At 41.3% G+C, this 23,749-nt stretch overlaps 1 protein-coding gene across 6 annotated transcripts in view; it reads left to right on the top strand.

Moving 5' to 3' along the window:
• SGMS1 (sphingomyelin synthase 1) overlaps positions 1–16,470 on the top strand; it is a 311,375-nt gene extending 294,905 nt beyond the window's left edge. For all 6 annotated transcript variants that reach the window (XM_047762700.1, XM_047762703.1, XM_047762702.1 and 3 more), the window contains 3 exons: positions 10,794–10,947; positions 14,012–14,178; positions 14,724–16,470. In XM_047762700.1, the coding sequence (XP_047618656.1) occupies positions 10,794–10,947; positions 14,012–14,178; positions 14,724–14,903 (501 nt within the window). In that variant the 3' untranslated portion in view covers positions 14,904–16,470. The remainder of the gene's footprint in view (positions 1–10,793; positions 10,948–14,011; positions 14,179–14,723) is intronic.
• Positions 16,471–23,749: the final 7,279 nt, after the last annotated feature.

The following is a 23,749-nucleotide window of genomic DNA, read 5'->3' as shown; positions in this document are numbered from 1 at the left end:
AGACTAAACAAATAGAGCTTGAGGGACTTAAAGAGATGTCTAAGTGGTGGTGTCCAAGCCAATTAGCTATCTAGGTCTGAAATTGAGGGGAAAAATCAGAGCTGGAAATTAAATATTTGTGACTCATCATATTCTGGATGGTGTTAGAGCAGTGGTTGCGGATGAAAACGCCACAGACAGAATATTAAAGTACAGTGCGTCCAGAGTTCCCGCTGTGGCACAGCAGGTTAAGGATCTGGCCTTGTCTTTGTTGGGGCATGGGGTCTGTCCCACAATGGGTTAAGGATCTGGTGTTGCTGTGGCTGCAGTGTAAGTCACAGCTATGGCTCAGATTCAGTCTCTGGCCCAAGAATTTCCTTATGCCATGAGTGTGGCCAAAAAAAAAAAAAAAAGTATGCTGTTTCCCTGACTTAAGATACATCTAAAGCCTGTTGGTCAGAGAATACACTTACAATTATCAACCATCATTAAACTACAAGGGAAGAGAGTTGAGCTTTAGAATATGACTGGGTTGAACATGGACATATGAACTTAAACTTAGTGGTTCCCTCATGTAAAATGCCATAATTAGTATACTGAATTCTTACCTTAACACCAATTCTCAAAGCCTGTGGCTTCTCAGAAAAATTTCAACAGCATGCAGTAGTAATTGAGAAAATTGTTCCTAGTGTTCATTCATTTGATGGCAGCATGCTTGTCACTTCACAAAATGCTGTAGCTTGGTGAAATCACCATCGTGTGAAATGATGATGTGAAAAACAGAAGGGGGCCTGTCATCAAATACTCCTGCAACAGAGGTGAGCCACTGAGACGTGGAAAAGGAAGGAGGTGTTCAGTTCCTAGATCAGGAACTTCCAGGAAGCATCTGTCCCATAACCGGTGTATACACGTGCCGGGCTTATGAGTCCACCAAGTATGTAAGACTTTGGTTAACCCTTGTTAATTTCAGTACAGCTTTTCTCCAAGGAGGATGTGCACAAACCAGAAAACCATCTCTTGTCATCTTGTTCCAACTTTCTAGGTTTCAGTTTTTGAAAATGAAAAAGGCAGAAACATTTGAAGATGCTTCTGTGTTCTAAGCTTTCTGTAAGAAAATTTTGTTCTGTTTTAGCAAACTCCACAAGAAAAAACAAAACAATAACAACAAAAAAAACAACCCACCCCAGGCCCCAGATGGATAGATAGCCTAATGCCGTTGGAAGAGAAGAAATAATTTATGCTGTTTTCAGCTCTCATTTTAATAATCACATGAATTAATCTAATGGCCAAGCTTTAAAGTGCAATTCATGTTGGTTCTGTTTGTTGGTCTCCATGGTGACCTTAGGATTGAAAAGTGTCAAAAAGAGAGTTCTGTTACCGCCAGGGTACTACTCTGGCTACTGCATTAATCTGACATGATGTTTTCAGTGGAGTGAGTCTCCTAAACTTCAAAGACATGTTTTTTCCTTTTTTCCTCCGACATACTTGTTGTTGGACAAGGGTTATATTTGGGTGGTATCTGAGGTTAACTGTTCAGTGGAACAATACAATACAAATGTAACAAAGTCTTTCACATTCTCCCCTGCCACTGTCAGGTTTTTTTGCTTTGCACGAATTAGCAAGATCAAAGCACCTGCTTGAGTTCGCTGCTAAGCCATGATGTAGTAATTATCAGCCTCAAGGGTCTCTTTGTTGGCATGTGTTCAGTCTTAAAAGGCGCAAGACTCTCTGCTTTTTAGGATTTTATAACCTTTTTTAGTTCTTTCTTACTTCCTTGAAGGTAACAGCTTGTGTTCAAAGCTGCCCTTCTTGCTACAATTTTGATATTCTGATGAGCTCCTGCTAACCTTATCAGCATTTCAGAATATGGCTTGTGTTCTATTACCAAAATAGCTCCCTGTCATCCTGTTGAATTGTGTGGAATTTAAATTGTCAGTGCTTGACTTTACCTAATTTTCTGTTTATCTCCCAGTTTCTTTTTGTCAGTATAATTTTCTGTTTTCTTCATACTCATTTTTTTAAATTTCTTGCTCATAATTTCTAGTCACCTTCCCTATCCGAAGTCTCTTCTTAACTTTCCCATTTCTCTCTCCACTTTTCCTTTTTCAGGTGTGGAAAAAAAGAAAAGAAAAGAAATATACTGAGTCATTTCTTATTCTCTTAAAAAACAATCATTTTTTCCCTCCATTTTAAAGAAATTCCACATTCATTATAGATACATTGAAAAATACAAAAAGGAAATTTTTTACACTTCTAGCCCTATCTTATTGTTAATATTTCAGACTAATTATTGGTCCTTTATACATATTTTCCTTCCTTCTGATTATGCTTTCTGTACAGTTACTTCTGTTTCTTTATAGTTAACATTTGTTATGTGCATTTTTCCATGATTTTGTAAACCCTAAGCTTTTTCTAAATGATTTTCATATTTATGGGAAGTCACCCAGGAGACAGGGGTTGTGATACAGGGAGACTGTAGATGTGACTTCTTTTCATAAACAAAGCAGGTAGCTTACTTCTGAACAGATATTTCTAGAGTACCTATCCCACGCGGAGTAAATGTTGAGGATACTCAAATATGTAAGACAGGTACCCCCTCTTCTCATAAGTGGGTGTCTGGAAACCATGACGCACATGTAACATGTCTATGGCCCTCGCTGTAATAGGCGTGTAGAGCTCAGTTGCCATGGAAGCAGCAGAGACGATGGCAAACTCGGCTGGGAGTGTTGGCTGCACTGAGGAGGTGCCATCCCAGCCAAGTGTGGAAAGGATGTGTAGGAGTTTGCCAAGTGGAGCTGAAGAGAGGAGGACTTTGACAGGTGGAGAAAACAGAAAAGGTATGAAAAGGAGTCTGGGGGGCACAGGTGAAGTGAAACATGCCCAGGGCATGCGATCCTGTGGACCGATGGAGCGGCCAGCAATAAAGCCAGAGAGGCAAGTTGTAAGCAGATTTTAACGGCTCTGGTCACCCTTCTAAGGAGTTTGGCCACAGGAAGCCAGAAAGGTTGAGACAGGAAATGTGATGTGATCACATCTGTCTCTTAAAAAGGCCTCTCTCCAGTGATTTAGAAAGTAAGCAGTTTGGAGTTCCCGTCGAGCCTCAGCGGTAAGGAACCCGACTAGGATCCCTGAGGACTTGGGTTGATCCCTGGCTTCACTCAGTGGGTTAAGGATCAGGCGTTGCCATGAGCTGTGATGTAGGTCACAGACAAGGCTCGGATCTGGTGTCGCTGTGGCTGTGGTATAGGTGGGCAGCTACAGCTCCGATTCAACCCCTAGCCTGTGCTAGGTGCAACCCTAAAAAGCAGAAAAAAGAAAAAGAAAAAAGAAATGTAAACAGTTTGGGTGGGAGGAGAGGAAGCGAACTTAGAGTCATATCAAATTATGTGTACCTGTTTTGCACCAGGTATGAGGTCTCCTACCAATAACACTTAACCTGAGTGTAAGCATAAGGAAACAACCAGATAAAACCAAATTGAGGGGCATTCTACAAAGAAACTGGACTGGACTCTACAAAGCTTTCACTGAGGAAAAGAAACTGGTTGGGGATTAGTGTTTTATTGCTGATAATTACTTAGAGACAACACCCTCCTCAAAAAAAAAAAAAAAAAAAAGCCTGCCTAATGTAGGAATTGATGGATTCGTTGGATCGTGGAGAGGTGTAGAGAGCCAAATCTTTCAGAGCTTAGTGGAGGGAAAAGTGTTTTTCAAGTTGTACTGATGTAAGTTCTAGGAGGGTGTGCTTAGGGAATTCTCCCTACTTCACATCAGTTGAGATGGTATAATAACTGTGGATGAAGCTGTATCCTCCCAAGAGTGAAGTGATTACCATCTGAGGAAGAATTCATAAGGAACAAGACAAGAAGTACTTGCTCTGGCCAGGTAGTAGTAGGTCAGTTCACTGAATGAACGATACGAATGAATGAGTGGACAAGGGTGGACTTTAGGGGACACCTGACTGTTCGTGGTGGTTGGAATGGGGCATGATGGCATGACGTTACCTTTGTAAGGAACCTAGACGGCTCAGGAAAGGTTACTAAATACCGATCTGGTTCCTGGTTCATGCAGGCTCAGAAGGCACTGTCAGTGTACAGGAGCCTACAGTTTTGCAGATAAGCTGTGTGCAATCAGAGGACTTGGAACCCATTCCAGCTCCAAAACTGAATAGCCTGGGGACCCAGGACAGAGTGAAGGCCTGCCTTATTGATTTTTCAGGGCTGCTGTAGGATGAAGCATGGGTAAGAGGCGAGGATTATATCAAATAGCATTTCTACCCTTTAGCACACACTTTCAACCCTTTGTCAGAGTTACACCAAAGCCAGTGACCCGTGCAGCATTATTTGATGAGTGTGGGTTCCAGGTTTCCCCTGTCCTGCCAATAGGGAGTGAAGCCCAGGGAAGATCCCCGAGTTTCAAATGTGGTTAAGAGAAAAGGCAAGTGCATGAGCCCTCCTGCAAACTGAATGGTGATGAGCAGACTATCATCAGAGCATTGAGTCACTCAGCATTGAAAATGTCCTCAGGGAACCTGTTTTTTAGTAAGCAAAGGCGCACCGATTTGAACGGTTCTGGAGCAATCTGTTTCATTCAGAAGCCTCTCGTGCTGCCTTCTGCTCTCAGTTTCTTGTTTTGTCTTATGTTGCTTAAGTGATTTGGCCTGTTTAATTTCTTGACCATTCATTAGAAGTTGAAAAAAAAAATTGCTTTGTTCTTACCGTAGAGTAATTTTTCTGTGACCCTAGGAGACCATAATTCAGAATGGTGTAAATACAAGACCTCGTCACAGCTTTGTAGTGCCCACTGAGAAAGCGTTTGTGTGAATTCCCCCCAAATAACTCTGCTTTCAAAATGAACCCTCAAAAGCCTACCGATGGGGAGGTTACAGCTCCAGATATGATGGCGTGAGCGCATTCTGTCTTCCTACCCTCGCACTGGATGCCACCCAGACAGAACACAGGCACAGTGTGTGGAGCTGCTCTTTGAAGACGCTGGGAAATGGTAACAGACAGAGTGGGGAAGGAAGCTAAAATGAGAAATGAGAAGTATGAACAATCCAGCTGGGAGTTTCCTGTTTTGGCTGCTCTGTTGCTCCTGCTGTTTCTTCTTCCTCCCTCCTCCCTCTCCCTCCTCCCTCTCCCTCCTCCGCCTCCTCATCCCTTGTCCCTCTCCCTTCGGCTCTTCCTCCCCCTCCCCTCCCCCTTCCCAGGGCTCCTTCCCCTTCTTCCCTCCTCCCTTCTCCTCCCCCACCTCCACCCTCCTCCTTCCCCTCCTCCCTCCTTCCTCCTCCCATTTCTTACTCTCGTCCTCTTTCTTCCCCTCTCTCCTGCCCATACTCAAAGGCCACCCAAATCTCAGAACTATAGAACTCCAAGAGAATCCCTCTCTTTCTAGCCCCACGAGCAGGAACATAAGTTCCCTTGGGACAGACTAGGAGAACTCCTACCAATTTCCATTCAACCCATGTTAACATGTAGTGTGCATATTCTAGACTTTTTCTGTGCTTTATTATGTTTTTGGTCTTTTTAGGGCCACACCCTGTGGCATATGGAAATTCCCAGGCTAAGGTTCGAATCAGAGCTGCAGCTGCTGGCCTACACCTCTGCTCATGGCAGCACCGGATTCTTAACCCATTAAGCGAGGCCAGGGATCCAACCTCCTGGATACTAGTCAGATTTGTTTCTGCTAAGCCACGACGGGAACTCCTGTGCGTGTTTTTTTAAGTAGCTATGATTATACCAAACATTTTGTTTTGTTTTTTCCTCTTAGTAGAAGATATTTATAGTACAAATTTACTACATAGCATTGTTTGCTTATTTTTTTTAATAATTTATTAAGCAATTATAGTGTAGTTCAGTGCCTTTGAATCACCTCAGATTCTGGTTCAGTGGGTCTTGAGAGGGTACAGGCACACTTTGTTTTATTGAGCTTCACTTTGTGACCCTTCACAAATACTGCATTTTTTAGAAATTGAAGGTTCATGCTGAGTCTGGGTTGAACAAATCTATCAGTAGCATTTTTCTCCATCACTTGCTCACTTCATATCTGTGTCACACTTTGGTAATTCTCATCATTTTAAAAATCTTCCTATTATTCTATTTATTGTGTAATCTTGTGGTATTTAACCTTCGTTTCTTTTTCTTTTTCTTTTAGGGCTGCACCCCCGGCTTCTGGAGGTTCCCAGGCTAAGGGTCCAATCAGAGCTGTAGCTGCTGGCCTGCACCACAGCCACAGCAACTCTGGATCTGAGCCATGTCTGCGACCTTCACCACAGCTCACGGCAATGCCAGATCTTTAACCCCCCGAGCAAGGCCAAGGATCAAACTGCGTCCTCATGAATACTAGTCGGGTTTGTTAACCACTGAGCCATTATGGGAACTCCAAGCAATAAAGTACTTTAATAAAGTCATGTACACTTTTTTTACACTTAATAGACTACAGTGTAGTGTAACAACGTTTATATGAAATGCACTGGGAAGCCAGAAATTTTGTGTGACTGACTTTATTGGGATAATCACTTTACTGCAGTGGTCGGGAACGTACCTGTAATAGCCAAGGCATGCCTGTAATCACAGCCATCTCCTGGTGTTGCTAATACTTCCCTGGCCCAGGTTCTGAATAGCACGGGAATAGTTATTTAACAGTTCCCATGTGGGTTTCCACTTTGTCGCTCTTATAAATAATGTTGTGCATAAAGCTTTTCTTCGTATTCAAGGTCACTCCTTGGAAGTAGATGCCTAGAAGCAGTTAAGCACTGAGTCACACAGGTAATGGCTGTTTGGATTGCTGCTCAATATTGACGATTATTTTTACAGAGGATTTTGCTGCCTAAGTTGATGATAAGGAAGTTGAGACTTAGAGTGGTTTGGCTACACAGGGTCACACAGCTAATTGGTAGAAGAACTGTGATTTTAGCCCAGCCTTCCTGCTTCAGCGCCCACTGTCTCTTCTTCCCCATGGCTGCTGCATTCTCCATGTCCCTCCCCTTAGAGGAGCTTGTTGGAAAAGATCTGTGACATTGTTCCTGCCCTATACCACTGGCTGGCCTTTTGCTTCACTGCTAATTTGATAAGAGAAAGAATGTGCTCCTGTTAAAGCTAATTTTTATTTCTGTTTGTATGACAGAGTCAGTGCCTCCAGCTGGTCACGTCCTTTGTCCTTTGATAAATCTTGTTTCCTAAATGGTCTTATTTACTTGATTTATCTGTGCTGTGTACATGATAAAGATGTTAACTTGTTTCTTCTCTGATTGTTTTGTAATTTGTCTTGTTGTTTGTTGCTTTTTTAAAGCATAATTAAAAATGTTTATGTTGGTATAACCATCTATCTTCTTTCCTGTTCCCCGCTGAGCTTAAAGACTTTCCCCTTGCAAAGGTTTGACAGTCATGGAAAGATACCGTCAAAAGAAAGCGTAGATGTATTAAGGGCTCTTCTAAGAAATGGAACATTACGTTTTGGCTGGTTTTCCTCAATGCCATGTTTACTTCATAATCTGTCCAAGTTTTCCTATCCATACAGTTTCCCCACAAATATTCTCCTTCTAAAATTACAGGGTGAATTTGGGGGCGGGGTGTTCAAGAATATGATTTATAGTTTTCAGAACACAGGGAACTTCGCAAGGGCAATTTGAAATAGTGTAAAATGGAGAACTACCTAAGCTTTTTTGCCATAATTTTCGTCTATAAATTGTCTGTTGTTATAACAGAAATAGACCAAACTTTCAATTTAAAACTTTCAACAGTTATTTTTTTCATGTTAACATCATGCATGCAATTTAGGGAGCAAAATGATTCTGCAGGACTTACTATGAAAAACTGTAGTCCTCACCCTAACCGCACTCCAACCTGCCATCCTCCTTCTCCAATTCTTTGAATCTTGTGGCATTTCCCTTCATTTATTAAACTCTTTTTACAGAATTTGTGTGTGTGTGTGTGTGTTTTCCAAGTGACACTGGCAATATTGTTTCCAACAGAGGCTGTCTCTGTTACTGACTTCCCCCTGGGGAAGGCCAGGATTTGGAGTCCTAGCACAGACACCATCAACACCATCTTGCACATGTTCTGTGCCTTTTCCTTCCCTTCTTCCCACCCCCCAGCATCCTAGGTTCTTAGCCCATCTTCCCAGTGTCGTTTTCTGTCCTTGGTTTAACTCAGTGCTTACATTATAACAGTTTTGTAAATGCTATTCATAGCCAACTCGTATAATTTCCCATAATTTTCCTTTTCAACACAATTTTTTGCTTTCTGGAGAATTGGGTAATTGCCTTGCTTTTTGCTCTATTAGTGTTCTTTGTACTTTTTCATGCCCACGTTGTGACTCGAAGCCACCAAGTTGGGTGTTCTGTTAGCCTCATCTCCAGAGCTCTGACTCACCCACGTGGGGGCTACCTCTCTAGGCCTTCTGCACATTTTGTCAGCTGTCCCTTCACTGGCATCCTAGCAAATCCTTTTTTTCTTTTTTCTGTGTGTACTCCTTTGCTTTGTAGAGTATATCCTCTACATGGGAAAGAGTACGTAGGTGGTAATTTCAAAATCTTGTATGGATGAAATGGCTTCAATTTATCCTTGGTCTCTTCTTTGAGTTTACATTCAGTTAATAATACGGCTGGATATAGAATTCTAAGTTGGAAATATTTTCCCCTCAGAATTTGGAAACATATTTGTAAAGCCTTTTATTTTCCAGTGTTGCTTTTGAAAAAGCTTGATTCTTAATTCTTTTATGAAGCTTGTTTTTGGTTTCTAGATGCTTTAAGGTCTCTTGTTAGCTCCCAGTTTCTGAAGTTTCATGATGTTAAGTCTTGCTGTATAGATCTGTGTGCTTCTGTTGAGCTGGGCTTTCAGTGATCCCTTTCAGTTTGGAAATCCATATCCTCTGTGTGATATGTTCAACCTGTCATCCTTAACTAGAAATCTCGATTTTTTTTTTTTGTCTTTTTAGGGCTGCACTCATGGCATATGGAGGTTTCCAGGCTAGGGGTTGAATGGGAGCTGTAGCTGCCAGCCTATACCACAGCCATGGCGGCATGGGATCTGAGCCGTGTCTGTTACCTACACCACAGCCCATGGCAATGCCAGATCCTTAACCCACTGAGCAAGGCCAGGAATTAAACCCATGTCTTCATAGGTACTAGTCAGGTTTGTTTCCTCTAAGCCACAAGAGGAAATCCTGATCAATTTTTTTAAAGGGAAATTTTAATGAAACATGTTTCCTAGAACCCAGAATATTATCAGTTAAATGTTGAAAAGGTGATTAAATTGGTTAACCAAAATTTAAGAGTGCTGACAAACAAAATATAAACATAAAATTTTGTTTGCCAGAATAAATAAAAGTTTCAGTGAATGAGTTGTTCACACCATCTATTACTCTAGTATTCATCCTAGACTTGTATCAGAGACAGGTAAGTTTGTTTATCAACTTTTTTTTCACTTTTATTAAAAGGAAAAACATGCATTTCTACCCACATAATTTCAAAGAATTAAGGATACATCCTATTCTGTCCCTTGCTTCATTTGGGTCACCAAAAGTCACATACCAAAAAATATTCATATATTTGACACCTCTGCCTATAGCTGGTTTAGCTAGTAAGTTAGTAGAACATTTGTCCTCTAGGCCAAGCCTGTGAAATAGATCTCGAAATTTTTCCCAGAGATTTTTCCTCCCAAAAAAATGGTACTTATAGTAGGAAATCAGTCCAGTCTTTATCAGTGTAATAAAAAAATCGGTAATTAAATATCTGCTCACACATGCTGTGAAAAGTGCTAATAACATTGCAGGAAAGATCTGAGGCCACCTGCTTCATCTCCAGGACCATCCTCTTCCAAGGGCTGTCCAAACAACAGTGAACACTGAGTGGGCACACTTCATGGAGGAAAAGGGAAATTTTTACATCTTAATACTAGCTTTTAAGGGAAGAACAGTCCTGGACATCTCCTGCAGTCTCCAGACATACACTGAACACTTCTGTGACCATTTTTTCAGGGGTTTTTCCCTCCCACAAGCAAATTTCTCTCTTTCACTCAATTCTGGCACTGTCTACCCAGAAATAGCACCAGTTCCTACAGGTTAAGGGTTCACTTCAGCCTCTCATCACAAGTCTAGATTATCACCTGAGCTTCTGACCGACCAGCTATAAATTGGTTTTTCCTATGACCCCCTCCTTGGGTTCACTTAATAAGCTAGAGCTGCTCACAGAACTCAGGAAACCATTTTACTTATAGATTACCAGTTTATTATAAAAAGGATAAATCTTAGGACCAACCTGATGGAAGAGATGCAGATGCACAGGGCAAGGTAGGTGGGAAGGGCATGGAGCTTCCATGCTCTCTCTGGGCTGCACCACTTTCCCCACATCTCCACATGTTCACCAGCCTGCAAACTCTGTTGAATTTCTGTGGAGGCTTCATTCTATAGGCATGATTCAGTCATAGGCCATGGTAACTAACTCAAGGTCCAGCCCCTCTCCCCTCCTTGAAGGTGAAGGAAGTGAGTACTCACATTCCAATCCTCTAATCACCCGGTTGGTTCTTCTGGCTTGCACCCCCATCCTAGGAGCTTTCCAAAAGTCACTTGGAACATATGAACCTGAACTCAGGTGTGGTCAAAAAGGGCTTTTGTGAATAACAAAAGACACCTTTATCTCTTCTGTCTTAGGAAATGCCGAAGGTTGTAGAAGCTCTGTGCCAGGAATGGGGGACGAAGACCAAATATGTATTTCTTAATATTACAGTATCACAGAGCTTAATTCTGAAGATAAATCATCATCGTAGCACACGTTCATGTGCGCCAGTGATGAGTCTGATGTTCTCTTTTCCCACCAGCTTTTTGGAGACTGGGAAGCCCAACTGCGGAGAATAATGAAGCTCATTGCTGGCGGCGGTCTGTCCATCACGGGCTCCCACAACATGTGTGGGGACTATCTGTACAGCGGCCACACGGTCATGCTCACACTCACCTACTTATTTATCAAAGAGTGTAAGTCTCAGACAGCCTTCCATGAGCATTTCCTCACCTGCCATTTCCCGCAGTTTCTGGAAAGTCTACTGAAGCAAGACTGGACCTCGAAAGGCAGCCACTCACCTCAGCACCATGCCCAGGCACAGCAGGCACCCAGGGAAACGTGTCAGAAGCACCTGTTCTGGGAGTTCCTGCTATGGCACAGTGGGTTAAGGATCCGGTGTTGCAGCAGCTGTGGTGTAGATCTCAGCTGCAGCTGGGATTCAAACCCTGGCCCGGGAACTTCCATATGCCACGGGTGTGGCTGAAAAAAAAAAGTGCTGGTTCTTCTTGATAGGAGCATCTCATTTCTTCAAGTGTCACCTGTGGTTTGGGGTGTTTTATAGCTACTGGAAGGAGCCAGAGGGAAGGAGATAAAATTCCAGGCCTGGTTGGAGGATGGTAGATGGCGGTTCACTCAGCAGCCATTTGTTCAGGCACCTGGCACTGTGTTACCTGCTCTAAGTACACTGGGTTGGGGGCAGTGATGTCTCTCAGAGCAGCATGGTCTAGGGACACCGAATGATGCAGACACTAAATGGGGAATGTCCTTTAAAAAATATGTACTTAAAATATTTTATTATGAAATGTACAAAAAATAATGTTACAGGTAGCCCTGTACACTGCTCAGATTTAATATAAGCACTTGCCATATCTATTTCCAATGACCCTTCAAAAAGCAAATAAAATGTTACTATATATTTAAAGCCTTTCACCCCTTCCCCTCCCGTTTTCCTGTATTATTTCCGTGCATGTTTTATTCATTTCACTGCTTGTAGAAAATTCAGTTGTCCTCAATATTTTACTGTTAGAAAGTCTCCACAAGCTTTATAAAGGCAGTTTCCATGAAGAGCAAGTAAAACCAGGCTACAGGTACCACAGAGGAGGGACACACGTTGCAGTTTGGAGGTGTTTGAGAGTCTGTGGTACCTTCTGGAACTTTAGTGTGGTTGGAATTCCGAATGGTGTTAATCATGAGAAGTGAAAAATGAACTGGTAAGGAGGAACCAGATCACAGAGCCGTGGAGCGTGCATTCAGCCGTGAGAAGGAGTCTGAACTTGCACTCTGATGGAAATGGGGTGCCCATAGTGAGGTTATGGGGCAGTGTCATCTGACTCGTCCTTTACAAAAGGAGAAAGCTGGAGTCCCAGTCATGCCTCAGCAGAAAAGATCTGACTAGCATCCATGAGGACGCAGGTTCATTCCCGGGCCTCGCTCAGAGGGTTAAGGATCTGGTATTGCCGTGAGCTGTGGTGTAGGTCAAAGATGTGGCATTGATGTGGCTGGGGGGACCCTTAGCCTGGGACCCTCCATATGCCACAGGATGCAGTCCTAAAAAGACCCAAAAAGGGGGGAGGGGGGGAGGAACCATTCTGCAAAAGCTTTCAGGACGAATTGGAGAGGGCAGGACTGGAGAGCAGGGGAAAAGTTAGCAGACTGGCTCTTAAAAAGATGGCAGTGGTCCAAATTACCGTGATGACATTGGGATGGAGAGAAGTGGGAGGAGCTAAGAGATTAACTGAGGAATCGACAGATAACAGTTTTGATTGTGGGGATACAGGGGACAAGTGATGGACTGAAGAGCAAAAGCCCAATTTTTGCTTTAAAAAAATAAGATGGGGAACACAGGAGGAGAAGAAAAGACGTACTTTGGAAGGCAGAGGTGTTCTGCTTGTGCTTAGGATGTGAGCAAGCACTGTGAATTCTAACAGTGTCCCTTCATTGTTGCCAGGGCATGATCTAGCCCTTGTTCTGGGATGTAATCTGGTGTGTGGTAAATGGGAACAGATTAGAGCTTGAGGTCGGTGGTCCTGGGGGTGGGATTCCTACCCCTGCTGCTTGGTACCTAAAATACTTCAATGGAGGTAGGCCTTAGCCTTGAAGATAAGGCCAGGAACCATCTTGGAAGATTTGGGTCATAAACCAATTTTGAGTTGTGGTGCTGTCACTTACTGGCTCTGTGATCTTGGGGAAAACCTCTAACCTCTGGAAGTGTTAGTTCACTCATCTTTAGAAAGAGATACTGATAGCTGCGTCATGCATGAGAGAGAGGCTGTGAAAATTCAAATAGATGGCATAGATGGGCCCTAATAGGCTTGCAGGGAGAATGAACGGCAGTTTATTGTCTCTTCACCATGAGAAAGGTATTTCCCCATGAAGGCAAGCTCTTTGCCTGTTTTGTTTGTTGATCTGGGTAATTAAGCAGTTCCTATGCTGGGCACATCATAGATGCTCAGTAAATATTGGTTGAATGAATGACTGATAATTTGGACCCCTTGAGGATCCAGTAAAAGCCTAAACTTTCTTCCCCAGGCGGAGGAGGGTACCTCACATTCAAATAATATTTTGCTTAAATTTCTGACCCTCTGAAGCCCACTCACGGAGAATACAGGGTAGGAAGGCCTCCGCTCATAGAGATTTTGAGTCTCTTATCAGGTGACTTCCCAGATGGAGGCAGAGACCAGTGATACTCCCCTATCCTTGGGAGTGTCCTTGGACTAGAATTAATTCCCAGGCATTTGGATTCTCTCTTATTTGTATTTGAGAAATAGAAATCTCAAAGACTTTCAAATTAGTGTATGGCTGCAGAGCCTGGAAAGCAAATAAGACAGTTGTATCAATTATAATTGCCTAGTCTGTGTATAAGGATCTATAAACCCAAAGGTATTGATTTTTGTATAGAGCATTAACCCCAAATTATTTAGACATTTAATTAAATGCCAGTGGAAAGTTGTGTGTGTGTTTTTAAATGGAGCATGATGCATGAACTTGTCTTTGTCTTTTTAAACTGTATTTATGATTACATGAATCAAGTCATAAGCACATGTAAGTTACTGTTGCTAATAAATTCACTTTGTAAAATAAGCTGCTTCCTTTCTAACCTCAGTTACACAGAAGCTAAAGCCCTTAGATTTGCTACTCCAAACGATCTGTTTTCAGGCAGACTCAGGGTAATTGGATTCACAAGTAGTAGTTGAGGCACGGGGAGGTGTCCTCAGGGGTACTTGAACAATGGAACTCTAGCACGTTTCTCCTTTTCAGATTCCCCCCGACGACTATGGTGGTACCACTGGATTTGCTGGCTTCTCAGCGTGGTTGGAATCTTCTGTATCCTCTTAGCGCATGACCACTACACTGTGGACGTGGTGGTGGCCTATTACATCACCACGAGACTCTTCTGGTGGTACCACACTATGGCCAATCAGCAAGTGAGTTTTTCTCTCCATTTTAACTCCCGTGGCTCTTGGCCTGCTGTTGCTGGCGTGGCAGGGGGAGAAGTGCCAAGACTCTCCTCTCCTCGTTCTGGCAAATGATTTGTAAGCTGTGCCCACCTCTCGCTTGATTTGCATTCCCACCTTCTCTTCTGTCCTTGGCCCTTCACCAGCTTAGCACTTAACATTCAATTAAGTCCGTCCATTTTCATCGTGGAGGAGTGAGTAACTAAAACCCTTACTGAAGTGTTTATTTATAGACAAGAGATTGACGAAGCCACAAGTTTCTCCTGTACTCCCAGAATTGGAGTGGTTTTTCTGCGAGGGTGTGGCCTGATTTGCAGTTGAATGCAAACTGTAGAATGGTGGTTTGAGTGTGAAACAGGCCTTGGGGGGGGGGTCATGGGACAGGTCTGGGGTCCTTTGCGAATGTTAATATAGAAAATACCTAAAGATTCTAAGAAATAGGCGGACTCTCCTTTTGAGGCTGGAACCATCAGCTGTGCTTCCTGACTTGGTTTTCTCTTTCTGTATTATCTTAGGTGCTAAAAGAAGCTTCTCAGATGAACCTCCTGGCCAGGGTGTGGTGGTACAGGCCATTTCAGTACTTTGAAAAGAATGTCCAAGGAATTGTACCTCGATCTTACCATTGGCCCTTCCCCTGGCCAGTAGTCCACCTCGGTAGACAAGTTAAGTACAGCCGGTTGGTGAATGACACATAACAGCTGTACAAGGTGGGGAAAGAGGAACTGTCCGAAGTGCTAAGAACTCCATGAGAGAAGATGCCATAAAATAAACACCTCCCTAATCCTGTTATCCTTCAGTGGTTACCTTGACTTAACCTATTGAGTTACCTGGTCAGCACTGTGATCTTTTTTTCTCTCCAAAGGACCTGCGTTGGACAACAATAAAGCAAATTTCACCTATCATGCACTGTACACATTTCCTGTTCATAAGTTTGGGATTTACATAACCTGCGACCACCATGTTCCTTTGTATATGATGCAACAGCATAAATGTAAGCTTTTATATCATAAGTTCTGGTCTTTCCAGTCACATCTGGAAATAAAGCGTATTATTTTCTTGGGAAAACATACTTTTCATATCTCTTGCCCCAAAGATTGGGCTGTAAGCCATTTTCTAGCAAATGTCTCTATGAAGGTTTCTAAGTACCTGAATGGGGTTCAATTCTGAAATCTTTCTACCTGTTGCACCGATATTCAAATAAAAATGACAGACACAGAAAGGTTTGGTAACTTGAGGTTTTGTAAAAATCAGCAGAGACAGTGTGTCAAAAAGTGCAAAAAAAAAAAAAGATTCTGTTATAAAGTGATTTTCTAATAAGTATTTCCTAACTTTATTTTTCAAAATGATGTTATGAAAACCAAATTTAAAGATTTTTACATGTCAGAGAGAAGAGAGTTAAAATTTTAAAATGCTTCTTGGGAGAGAACTTTGTCTATGTTTCTAGTGCCTTTCTTGTCTTGATTGTATGGTCAGTAGGCAATCTTAAATGTTTTTATTTAAAATAAAGTATTCCATGAAAGTATAAATGTATGTATACACTACTAAATTTTTCATTTATAGCTAAATTAAATCAGAAGACTGCTTATGGTTTTTAAATTGCTATGAATTAAAGAATAGGAGAGTTAATTAGAAAGTCAGAGCCTGTTCCCATATTGTGAGCAGGTGGCAATGACATGTACCACTTAAATTATTTTTTCATCTATTTGGTAGTTCGATTTTAACTATACAATGAGACAGCCATGAATACTTTGTTTTTAAAAAGAGAGTTTTGAAAATGATCACTAAGCTAAACTTGAAAGCTATAATTATCCATACTCTCATGACAATTTTGTTGGTGAACAACAACAACAAAAAAAGATCCTATTTCTTTAAAATATATTTGTGCAGGAACTGCATGTAACTCTAAGTTTTGCTCCTAACATAAGTATGTTTGGGGAAGTATTCTATTCTATACTTGCCAATGTGGAGAACAAAATAGTTTTTTAAGGATGAAGAAGTTATATATATCCATTCTGTATTTTATGTGCAGCAGAATTATCTTCCGTAGGGTTTTTTTGTGTATTCACAAGGTGATATTTGTATTGTAAAACAATAATGGTGAAGGAAATAAAAAGGCTTTTAAAATTTTGTTTGTTTTAAATCTTTGTAAAGTTATTATTCCAGAGAGTATACTGATATCTTAACAGCTTACCTAGATCATAAATTAATCAAAATGCACTTTATAATAAAAAACTGATATTAAAATAAATGGCTACTATTTCTTTTTTCTTTTTCTTTTTTCTTTTTTTTTTTTTTGCTTTTTAGGGCCACTCCTGTGGCATTTGGAGGATCCCAGGCTAGGGGTCGAATCGGAGCTACAGCTGCTGGCCTACACCACAGCCACAGCCATGCAGGATCTGACCCACATCTTCGACCTACACCACAGCTCACAGCAACACCAGATCCTCAACCCGCTGAGCAAAGCCAGGGATCAAACCTGCAACCTCATGGTTCCTAGTCAGATTCATTTCTGCTGCACCAACGGAACTCCCAATGGCTACTATTTCTAATGTGTTCACATTCTTCACACAAGTCATAAATGAAGTCATTAAAGCAGGATGAAAGACTGAGTTTGGGAATTTTCCTCACTGAGTTTGTTTAAGAGAGGACCTTTATAATCACGTTTCTTTTCCCTCAAGAGTCCTTAAAATGTACTCTAAAACTCAGTAACCTCTACAGATTGAGTGTATTTTTTAAAATATATAAAAAGGAGTTCCCATTGTGTCTCAGTGGATTAAGAACCTGACATCGTCTCCATGATGATGTGAGTTTGATCGCTGACCTCGCAGTGGGTTATGGATCCAGCGTCACCTCAAGCTGTGGTGCAGGTTGTAGATGCAGCTCGGATCCAGTGTTGCTGTGGCTGTGGTATAGGCTGGCAGCTGCATCTTCGATTCAACCCTTGGCCTAGAAACTTCTTTATGCTGCAGGTGTGGATGTAAAAATAAACATATATAAAAAGAATCACAGGTAAGTTTAATCCAAACTGTAGACCATTGTTTAGCAGTCACTTTGAATTCATTAATTCTCAATCAAGTCACTGACTTAATTTTTTAACCCCTAAAACTAGAAGTAAACAGTTTTTCCAGTTTAGACAAAAGGAAAGGTAAATTCTAAAATGAGCTGTACAGTAATAGTACTTTGATTGTCAATGATAATGCAGAATCACTTTTTTTTTTTTTTGGGGTCACACCTGCAGCACATAGAAGTTCCTAGGCCAGAAATTGAATCCCCGCCACAGCAGTGACAACAACAGATCCTTAACTTGCTGAGCCACCAGGGAACTCCCCAAATCACTTTTTAAAAAGAGAAAAGATATTATATCTAATGTGGTAAGAAAGGGAAGATGTTAATAGTGGAAGCCTGTCTTTATTAAGGGAGGGTATTATCTAGCCAGGGAGGCGGGAACTGTAAAACCTAGGAAAATTTCCTGGGTAGAACTTTGGACTTGTGTCTCAGAAAAAATGTGGTGACCTCTTTAGGCAAATGGAGCAAAATTCAAGGATAGGTTTGTATTTAACTGTTACAGCCTTTCCTTAACTTTGACTATTGGCCAGATGCCACATGTTGAAAGGGAATGCACCTTGAGTAATGAGAATGAATTATTGGCATATGTTAAAAATAGGATTTTTTTCCTCTTAAGGGAGTTACATGAAAAAATTCATTATTTTCCATTTACGTACTGCATACATACCAAGAAGTTCACTAGCTGGTTGCACTTCATGCCTGACTGCACAGAATCATAAATTGACAGTCTTTCAAGTCTGCAAATCCCAGGAAGGATGAGAGAAATCTCAGGTCCTGGAGAACAGCAGTACACTCGATAACGCCTGCCTGAATGAGGACATGGGCTTTTTTTGTCCTTTAAGTACCAGAGCCCTAGACAATAGCTTCTTTAATTTGCTCTCTTTGCAAGTCGGGGATTGCACATGTATGAATCATTAACCTTCTCATCCCCTCTAGGGTAGTTATTCCCATTTTATAGGAGCTAACTCAGCAATGTTCCCAAGGACATGAAGCTGGCAAGGGGTGAGAATCTGATTGGACTACAAGTTCTCACCCACTTCTTGGCACCTCTCTACCTGAATACTGTGAGTTTTCATAAGTTCTTCAGTGAGTGTCCTCAGTGAGAGGAATTGCATATGGTGGTCAAGCTAAGTAGCGTGACTCTTAGTGTGAACAAAGTAGCAGGAAATTCACACCATGAGGTGTGAAAGACTAACTTTGCCAGTTTGCTAATTGTATGTTTTATTGGACTCCAAGAAAATACCTACCCAATCTTTCTCTACCTTCTATCTTTAACCTCTTGATACATTTGATAAATAACCCAAACTTCATAAATAGCACAGAAAATGAGAGTACCTGCTAGCTTTAATTTGACCATCACTACACAAAAAGTCAAGTTTTGGATGAACTAGGACATGAGATGCATCTCTTGGATCCCTTGATACTAATACCCTTTATCTTCTTTCTCCTTCTGTTGAGAAAACTTAATTTGAACAAATCAAAACTGCTGTCTTAAAATTCTGCTTATCAGCACTTTCAAGTTCTCATGTGTCTTACCTGTCTACTTGCTCGAGGTACAAAGAAGAAGAAAATTAAGCAACGCCTGCCTTCAGATGGCCCAAACTCCACCTCCCACAGGCTGGCAGAGGTGGTCATGATCAGTGAGAAGAGACTTAAGAGTGAGGGGAAGTGGCCAGAAGTGGAGGCTGGAGCTGGGCCCTGAGGGGTGTAGAGAGTCTGGAGAGGAGATGAAGCAGCAGCATTCCAGGAGAGGCAGAAGGACCGCACACATGGCTCTGGCTTGCTCTTACCGAAGAGAACATGGAGTGAGGACTTAGCATAAGAGTTAATGTTTATTGTATATATGAGAATCCTTTTCATTCTTGAGCACTGACATGGTATAGCTTAGCATCAGATGATTGAGAAAATATATGCTATGAATTAGAAATGTCCTCAAGAGGATTTGTGGTTTATTAATCACAGCAGCCTTGTGTAACATTTGGTCAATAGGAATAGCACTTATTTATAAGAGCCATTATCCATTAACATACCATGGTTGGTGAGTGTAAAGATTTGAGGGTCTCTTGAGAATTTTCCAGGAAAATTTTACTGGAGATTATAAGGCAGAGATCAGTGAAATAGGTAGGGTCCAGTTAAGCCCAAAAATATATATATATATATATATATATTTTAGGTGAGGCTAAAGAAAGGCTCTGATACCAAAGAGGAAGCCAACCCAGAGTCCCCTCCCAGGCCTTTGATGGTGCAGAACCACATGTATTTTGATGCTGTCTTGTTAGGTGCATACACATTAGGATTATTATAGCATCTTGAAGAATGGAAGGCTTTATTATGTCTTCCATCACCTCTCTCTCTATTCCTGGTAATCTTCCTTGTTGTAAAGACTGCTTTATCTGAAATTAAGATAACTGCTTTCTTTTGATTAGTGTTAGCATGATAAATCTTTCTTTACCCTCTATCTTTAACCTCTTTGGGTCTTTAAAGTAGATTTGTTATAGTCAGCATATAGTGATGTCTTGTTTTTAATCTATTTTGACAATCTCTGCCTTTTAATTGCTCTGTTTAGACCTTTCACGTCAAAACTATAGTAGAAATATATATTTGAATCGACGTCTACCATGTTTGTAACTCTATTTTGTGACATTTGTTCTGTCATTTTCTTCCTTTTCTGCCTTCCTCTGGTTTTGAGCACCATGTTATTATTCAATTTTATCTCTCCTCTTAGCATATCAATTGTATTTCTTTTTTTGAAAAATTTATATACTTCAAACAAAGCTGAAAAAAAAAAAGACAGAGGTTGCCCAAATTATCATATACATTCTTACCTAATCTAAGCTTGCTTCAAATAACACTGTACTATTTCAAGTGTAGTGCTGGCACCTAATAACAGTGCATTCCCAGTTCTTCCCAGCTCTTAGTACATTGTTGTCATTCATTTCACTGATCTATATGCTGTAGTCACCAAATACTTTGTTACCATTGTTACTGTAAACAAGCAGTTATATTTTAGATCAATTAAGAATAAGAAAAAAGATTTAATATTTAGCTTCATTTAATTCTTATCTGGTGCTTTTCTTTCTGTAGACCAAACCTTCTAACCTATACCATTTCTCTGCTGCCTGAGAAAACTCCCCATTCCTTGCAGGGAGGGTTGGCTGGTGATGAATTCTCTGTTTTTGTTGGTCTGAGAAAGTTTTTGAGGGATGATTTTGCTGGATATGGAATTCTAGATTTTTTTTTTTTCTTCCTTTCAACATGAACAGTGTCACTCCATTATCTTCCTGCTTTCATAGTTTCTCACAAGAAGTTGGGTGTAATTTTATTCTTGTTCCTCTATAGGTAATATGTTCTTTTTCTCTAGCTTTTTCAAAATCTTTGTATTCACTCTTCTAAAGATTAACTATGATATGCCTAGGTGTAGATTTATTTGTTCATTTGTTTGTTTGTTTGTTCATTTGTTTTTTGGTGTTTTGTGCTTCCATGATCTGGAGTTTGGGGTTTGTTATTAAGTTTGGAAAGTTTTAAGTCATTGTTACTTCCCATTTTTCATGTGTTACACATTTTGAAGTTGGCCCACTGTTCTTAGATATTCCATTTTTTCATTCTTTTTTCTTCTTATATTTCACTCTGGAAGGTTTCTATGGACACCTCTTCAAGCTCACAGATTCTCTCCTTTGCCATGTCCAATCTATTGATGAGGGCATCAAAGGCATTCTTCATATCTATTTCAATAATTTTGATTTCTAGCATTTCCTTTTGACTCTTAGAATTTTTTTGGCCACACCCACAGCATATGGAAGTTCTTGGGCCAGGGATCAAACTCAAGCCACAGCAGCAACTTGAGCTGCTGCAGTAACAACATCATATCCTTAACTTGCTGTGACATAAGAGAACTCCTTGACTCTTAGAATTTTTAATCTCTCTGCTTATGTCACCTATCCCTTGCATGTTGTTTACTTTTCCACAAGAGCCCACAACATATTAATCAAAATCTTTGGTAATTCCAACATCAGTGTCATATCTGAGTCTCTTTCTGATGCTTGCTTTATATCTTTGGACTGGGGTTTTTTTAAATGCCTTTTGGCATGCTTTGTCCTTTTTGTTTGTTTGTTTGTTTTTTAAAGATGAACATTTCATATTGGTGAATAGGAACTGAGGTAATCAGGCCTTTAATGTGATGATTTATGTTACTCTGTCTAGGAGTTAGACTGTACTTAAAGCTTGCTGTAGCTGTTGGTGCCAGAGGTTCCAAATGTTTCTAATGTACTTGTTTTTATCCCTCATTTGATTTTGAACTTCCCTAAGTAATCATCCTTGGAGAGAGTCTGTGACTTGCAGCTCTTTGAGATGTAATTCACTGGTTTTTTTATAGTGGAGCCCTATTGGTTTGGTGGTAAGATGTGCCACCACACCAATCTGGGTAAGATGTAGGGTAGGAAAATGTTCTAAAACCTTCTGATTAAATCTCAGTCTTTAGTGGGCCTGTGTCTGCAGCCTTGACATTCAGGGCATTACACTCCCTGTCTCATCCCTATTCCTTTCCCTGACACCAGCATTCCCTATATATCTCCTTGAAACCTTGACCTCTGTTGACTATTTCCTCCTTAGGTCAGATGGGAAGGGTAGAAGCAGCTGAAGTAGAAGGAGCAGCCCCGGAGTTCCCGTCGTGGCTCAGTGGTTAACGAACCCGACTAGGAACCATGAGGTTGTGGGTTCGATCCCTGCCCTTGCTCAGTGGGTTAACGATCTGGCGTTGCTGTGAGCTGTGGTGTAGATTGCAGACGCGGCTCGCATCCAGCGTTGCTGTGGCTCTGGCGTAGGCCAGTGGCTACAGCTCCGATTCAACCCCTAGCCTGGGAACCTCCATATGCCGCGAGAGCGGCCCAAGAAAATGGCAAAAAGACAAAAAAAAAAAAAAAAAAAGAAGGAGCAGCCCCCAGGAGTTTCTCTCACATTACCCTACATGCCACCTCCATGATTTGTCAAAGTTACCATGTAAGTGTTCCTACAAGTTTATGGCTATGGAGGCTTCAGCTCCATATAAGCAGATCTCATTGGAGACTTTAGATGCCCCATCCAGAATTGTTTAATCATTTGCTTCTCATTTCTTTTGATAAGTACTTTTTTTTTTTTAACTTGGAGTAAAATAAGTTCTAAATATTTTTACTTGGTGATCCAAAGACTTTTTTCCAGTATGAGTAGGAAATAGCAAGGGTGGTTGTTCTTTTATTCTTTTAGGTATCCCAATCCATTAGAACCTCAACCAGGATTTTATACTTACCTTTCCTTCCCACCTAGAGCTTTGTTGAACTCCTCTCTCCTCAATCCTCTCTAGTGCTTGGAGAGATGTAGTAAGTCATGTTTAAATAATAAACCCAGGGTAGTTCCTAAAAGGACACGGATCATTTAGGTCATTGTTAGAGTAATCTAACCTAGAAACATCCTTGTCCCAATAAGCTTTTCTAGTTCATACTTTCTCAACACTTAACAATGTGACCATTTACCTCTGTGTCATTTGGAATGAAGACTACAGTGTATTGTGTAAGGAACTGCTCGTTTGTGGGAAACAAAAAGACTTGGGGAGTAGATGTAGAGGAAAATAAGGTTCAGAGGAAATACCTTCTCTCAGGGAAGTAAGATAAGCATTTTTCTGCTTAACTTTATATTAAGTACTTGATAAAAGTTTGATAGTTGAAAGAGTCAATTAATGAATGGCACCATTGTTTTGTAAAGAATGAGAGTAATTATCTAGGGAGGGAAGAGAAACTCCTGGGGAAGATAGAGGAAGTAGGGCATACCCACAGGGGCATGGATCAGGGCCTCACCTGCGTTCAAATCCCAACTCTGCTGCTTATAGGCACTATGCCCCTCGGTCAATTTTCTCTGAGCCTCAGTTTCCTCATTTGTAAAGTAGGGATGGTTTTACTTATGTGGTGGTGTAATGTAGGGCAGTGATGAGGCCTGCATACAAATTAAGTGCTCAGTAAACAATCATTGTCATTCTACAGAGGAAAATGAGAGAGATGAAAAGAAGACCCCTGTGGAGGCAAGGAAGAAGTCCCAGTCAATGAAAAGACTGGCCCCTGGCAGAAAGAGGCTGGATAAAAACCAAGCCCAGTCACAGCTTTTATTTGGACTTCTGAGTGAGTATATATTTTTGTTGTTGTTGTTGCTATTTCTTGGGCCGCTTCCGCGGCATATGGAGGTTCCCAGGCTAGGGGTTGAATCGGAGCTGTAGCCACCGGCCTACGCCAGAGCCACAGCAACGCGGGATCCGAGCCGCGTCTGCAACCTACACCACAGCTCACGGCAACACCGGATCATTAACCCACTGAGCAAGGGCAGGGACCGAACCCGCAACCTCATGGTTCCTAGTCGGATTCGTTAACCACTGCGCCACGACGGGAACTCCCCCTGAGTGAGTATATATTATTAGTAGTTTGCACCTATTTACATCTCATTACCTTGGGGGAAA

Source organism: Phacochoerus africanus, chromosome 15, assembly GCF_016906955.1.
Source record: "Phacochoerus africanus isolate WHEZ1 chromosome 15, ROS_Pafr_v1, whole genome shotgun sequence".
Classification (NCBI taxonomy): Eukaryota; Metazoa; Chordata; class Mammalia; order Artiodactyla; family Suidae; genus Phacochoerus; species Phacochoerus africanus.
Note: the sequence above shows the minus strand (reverse complement) of the source record. Positions and strands in the feature narration are given on the sequence as shown.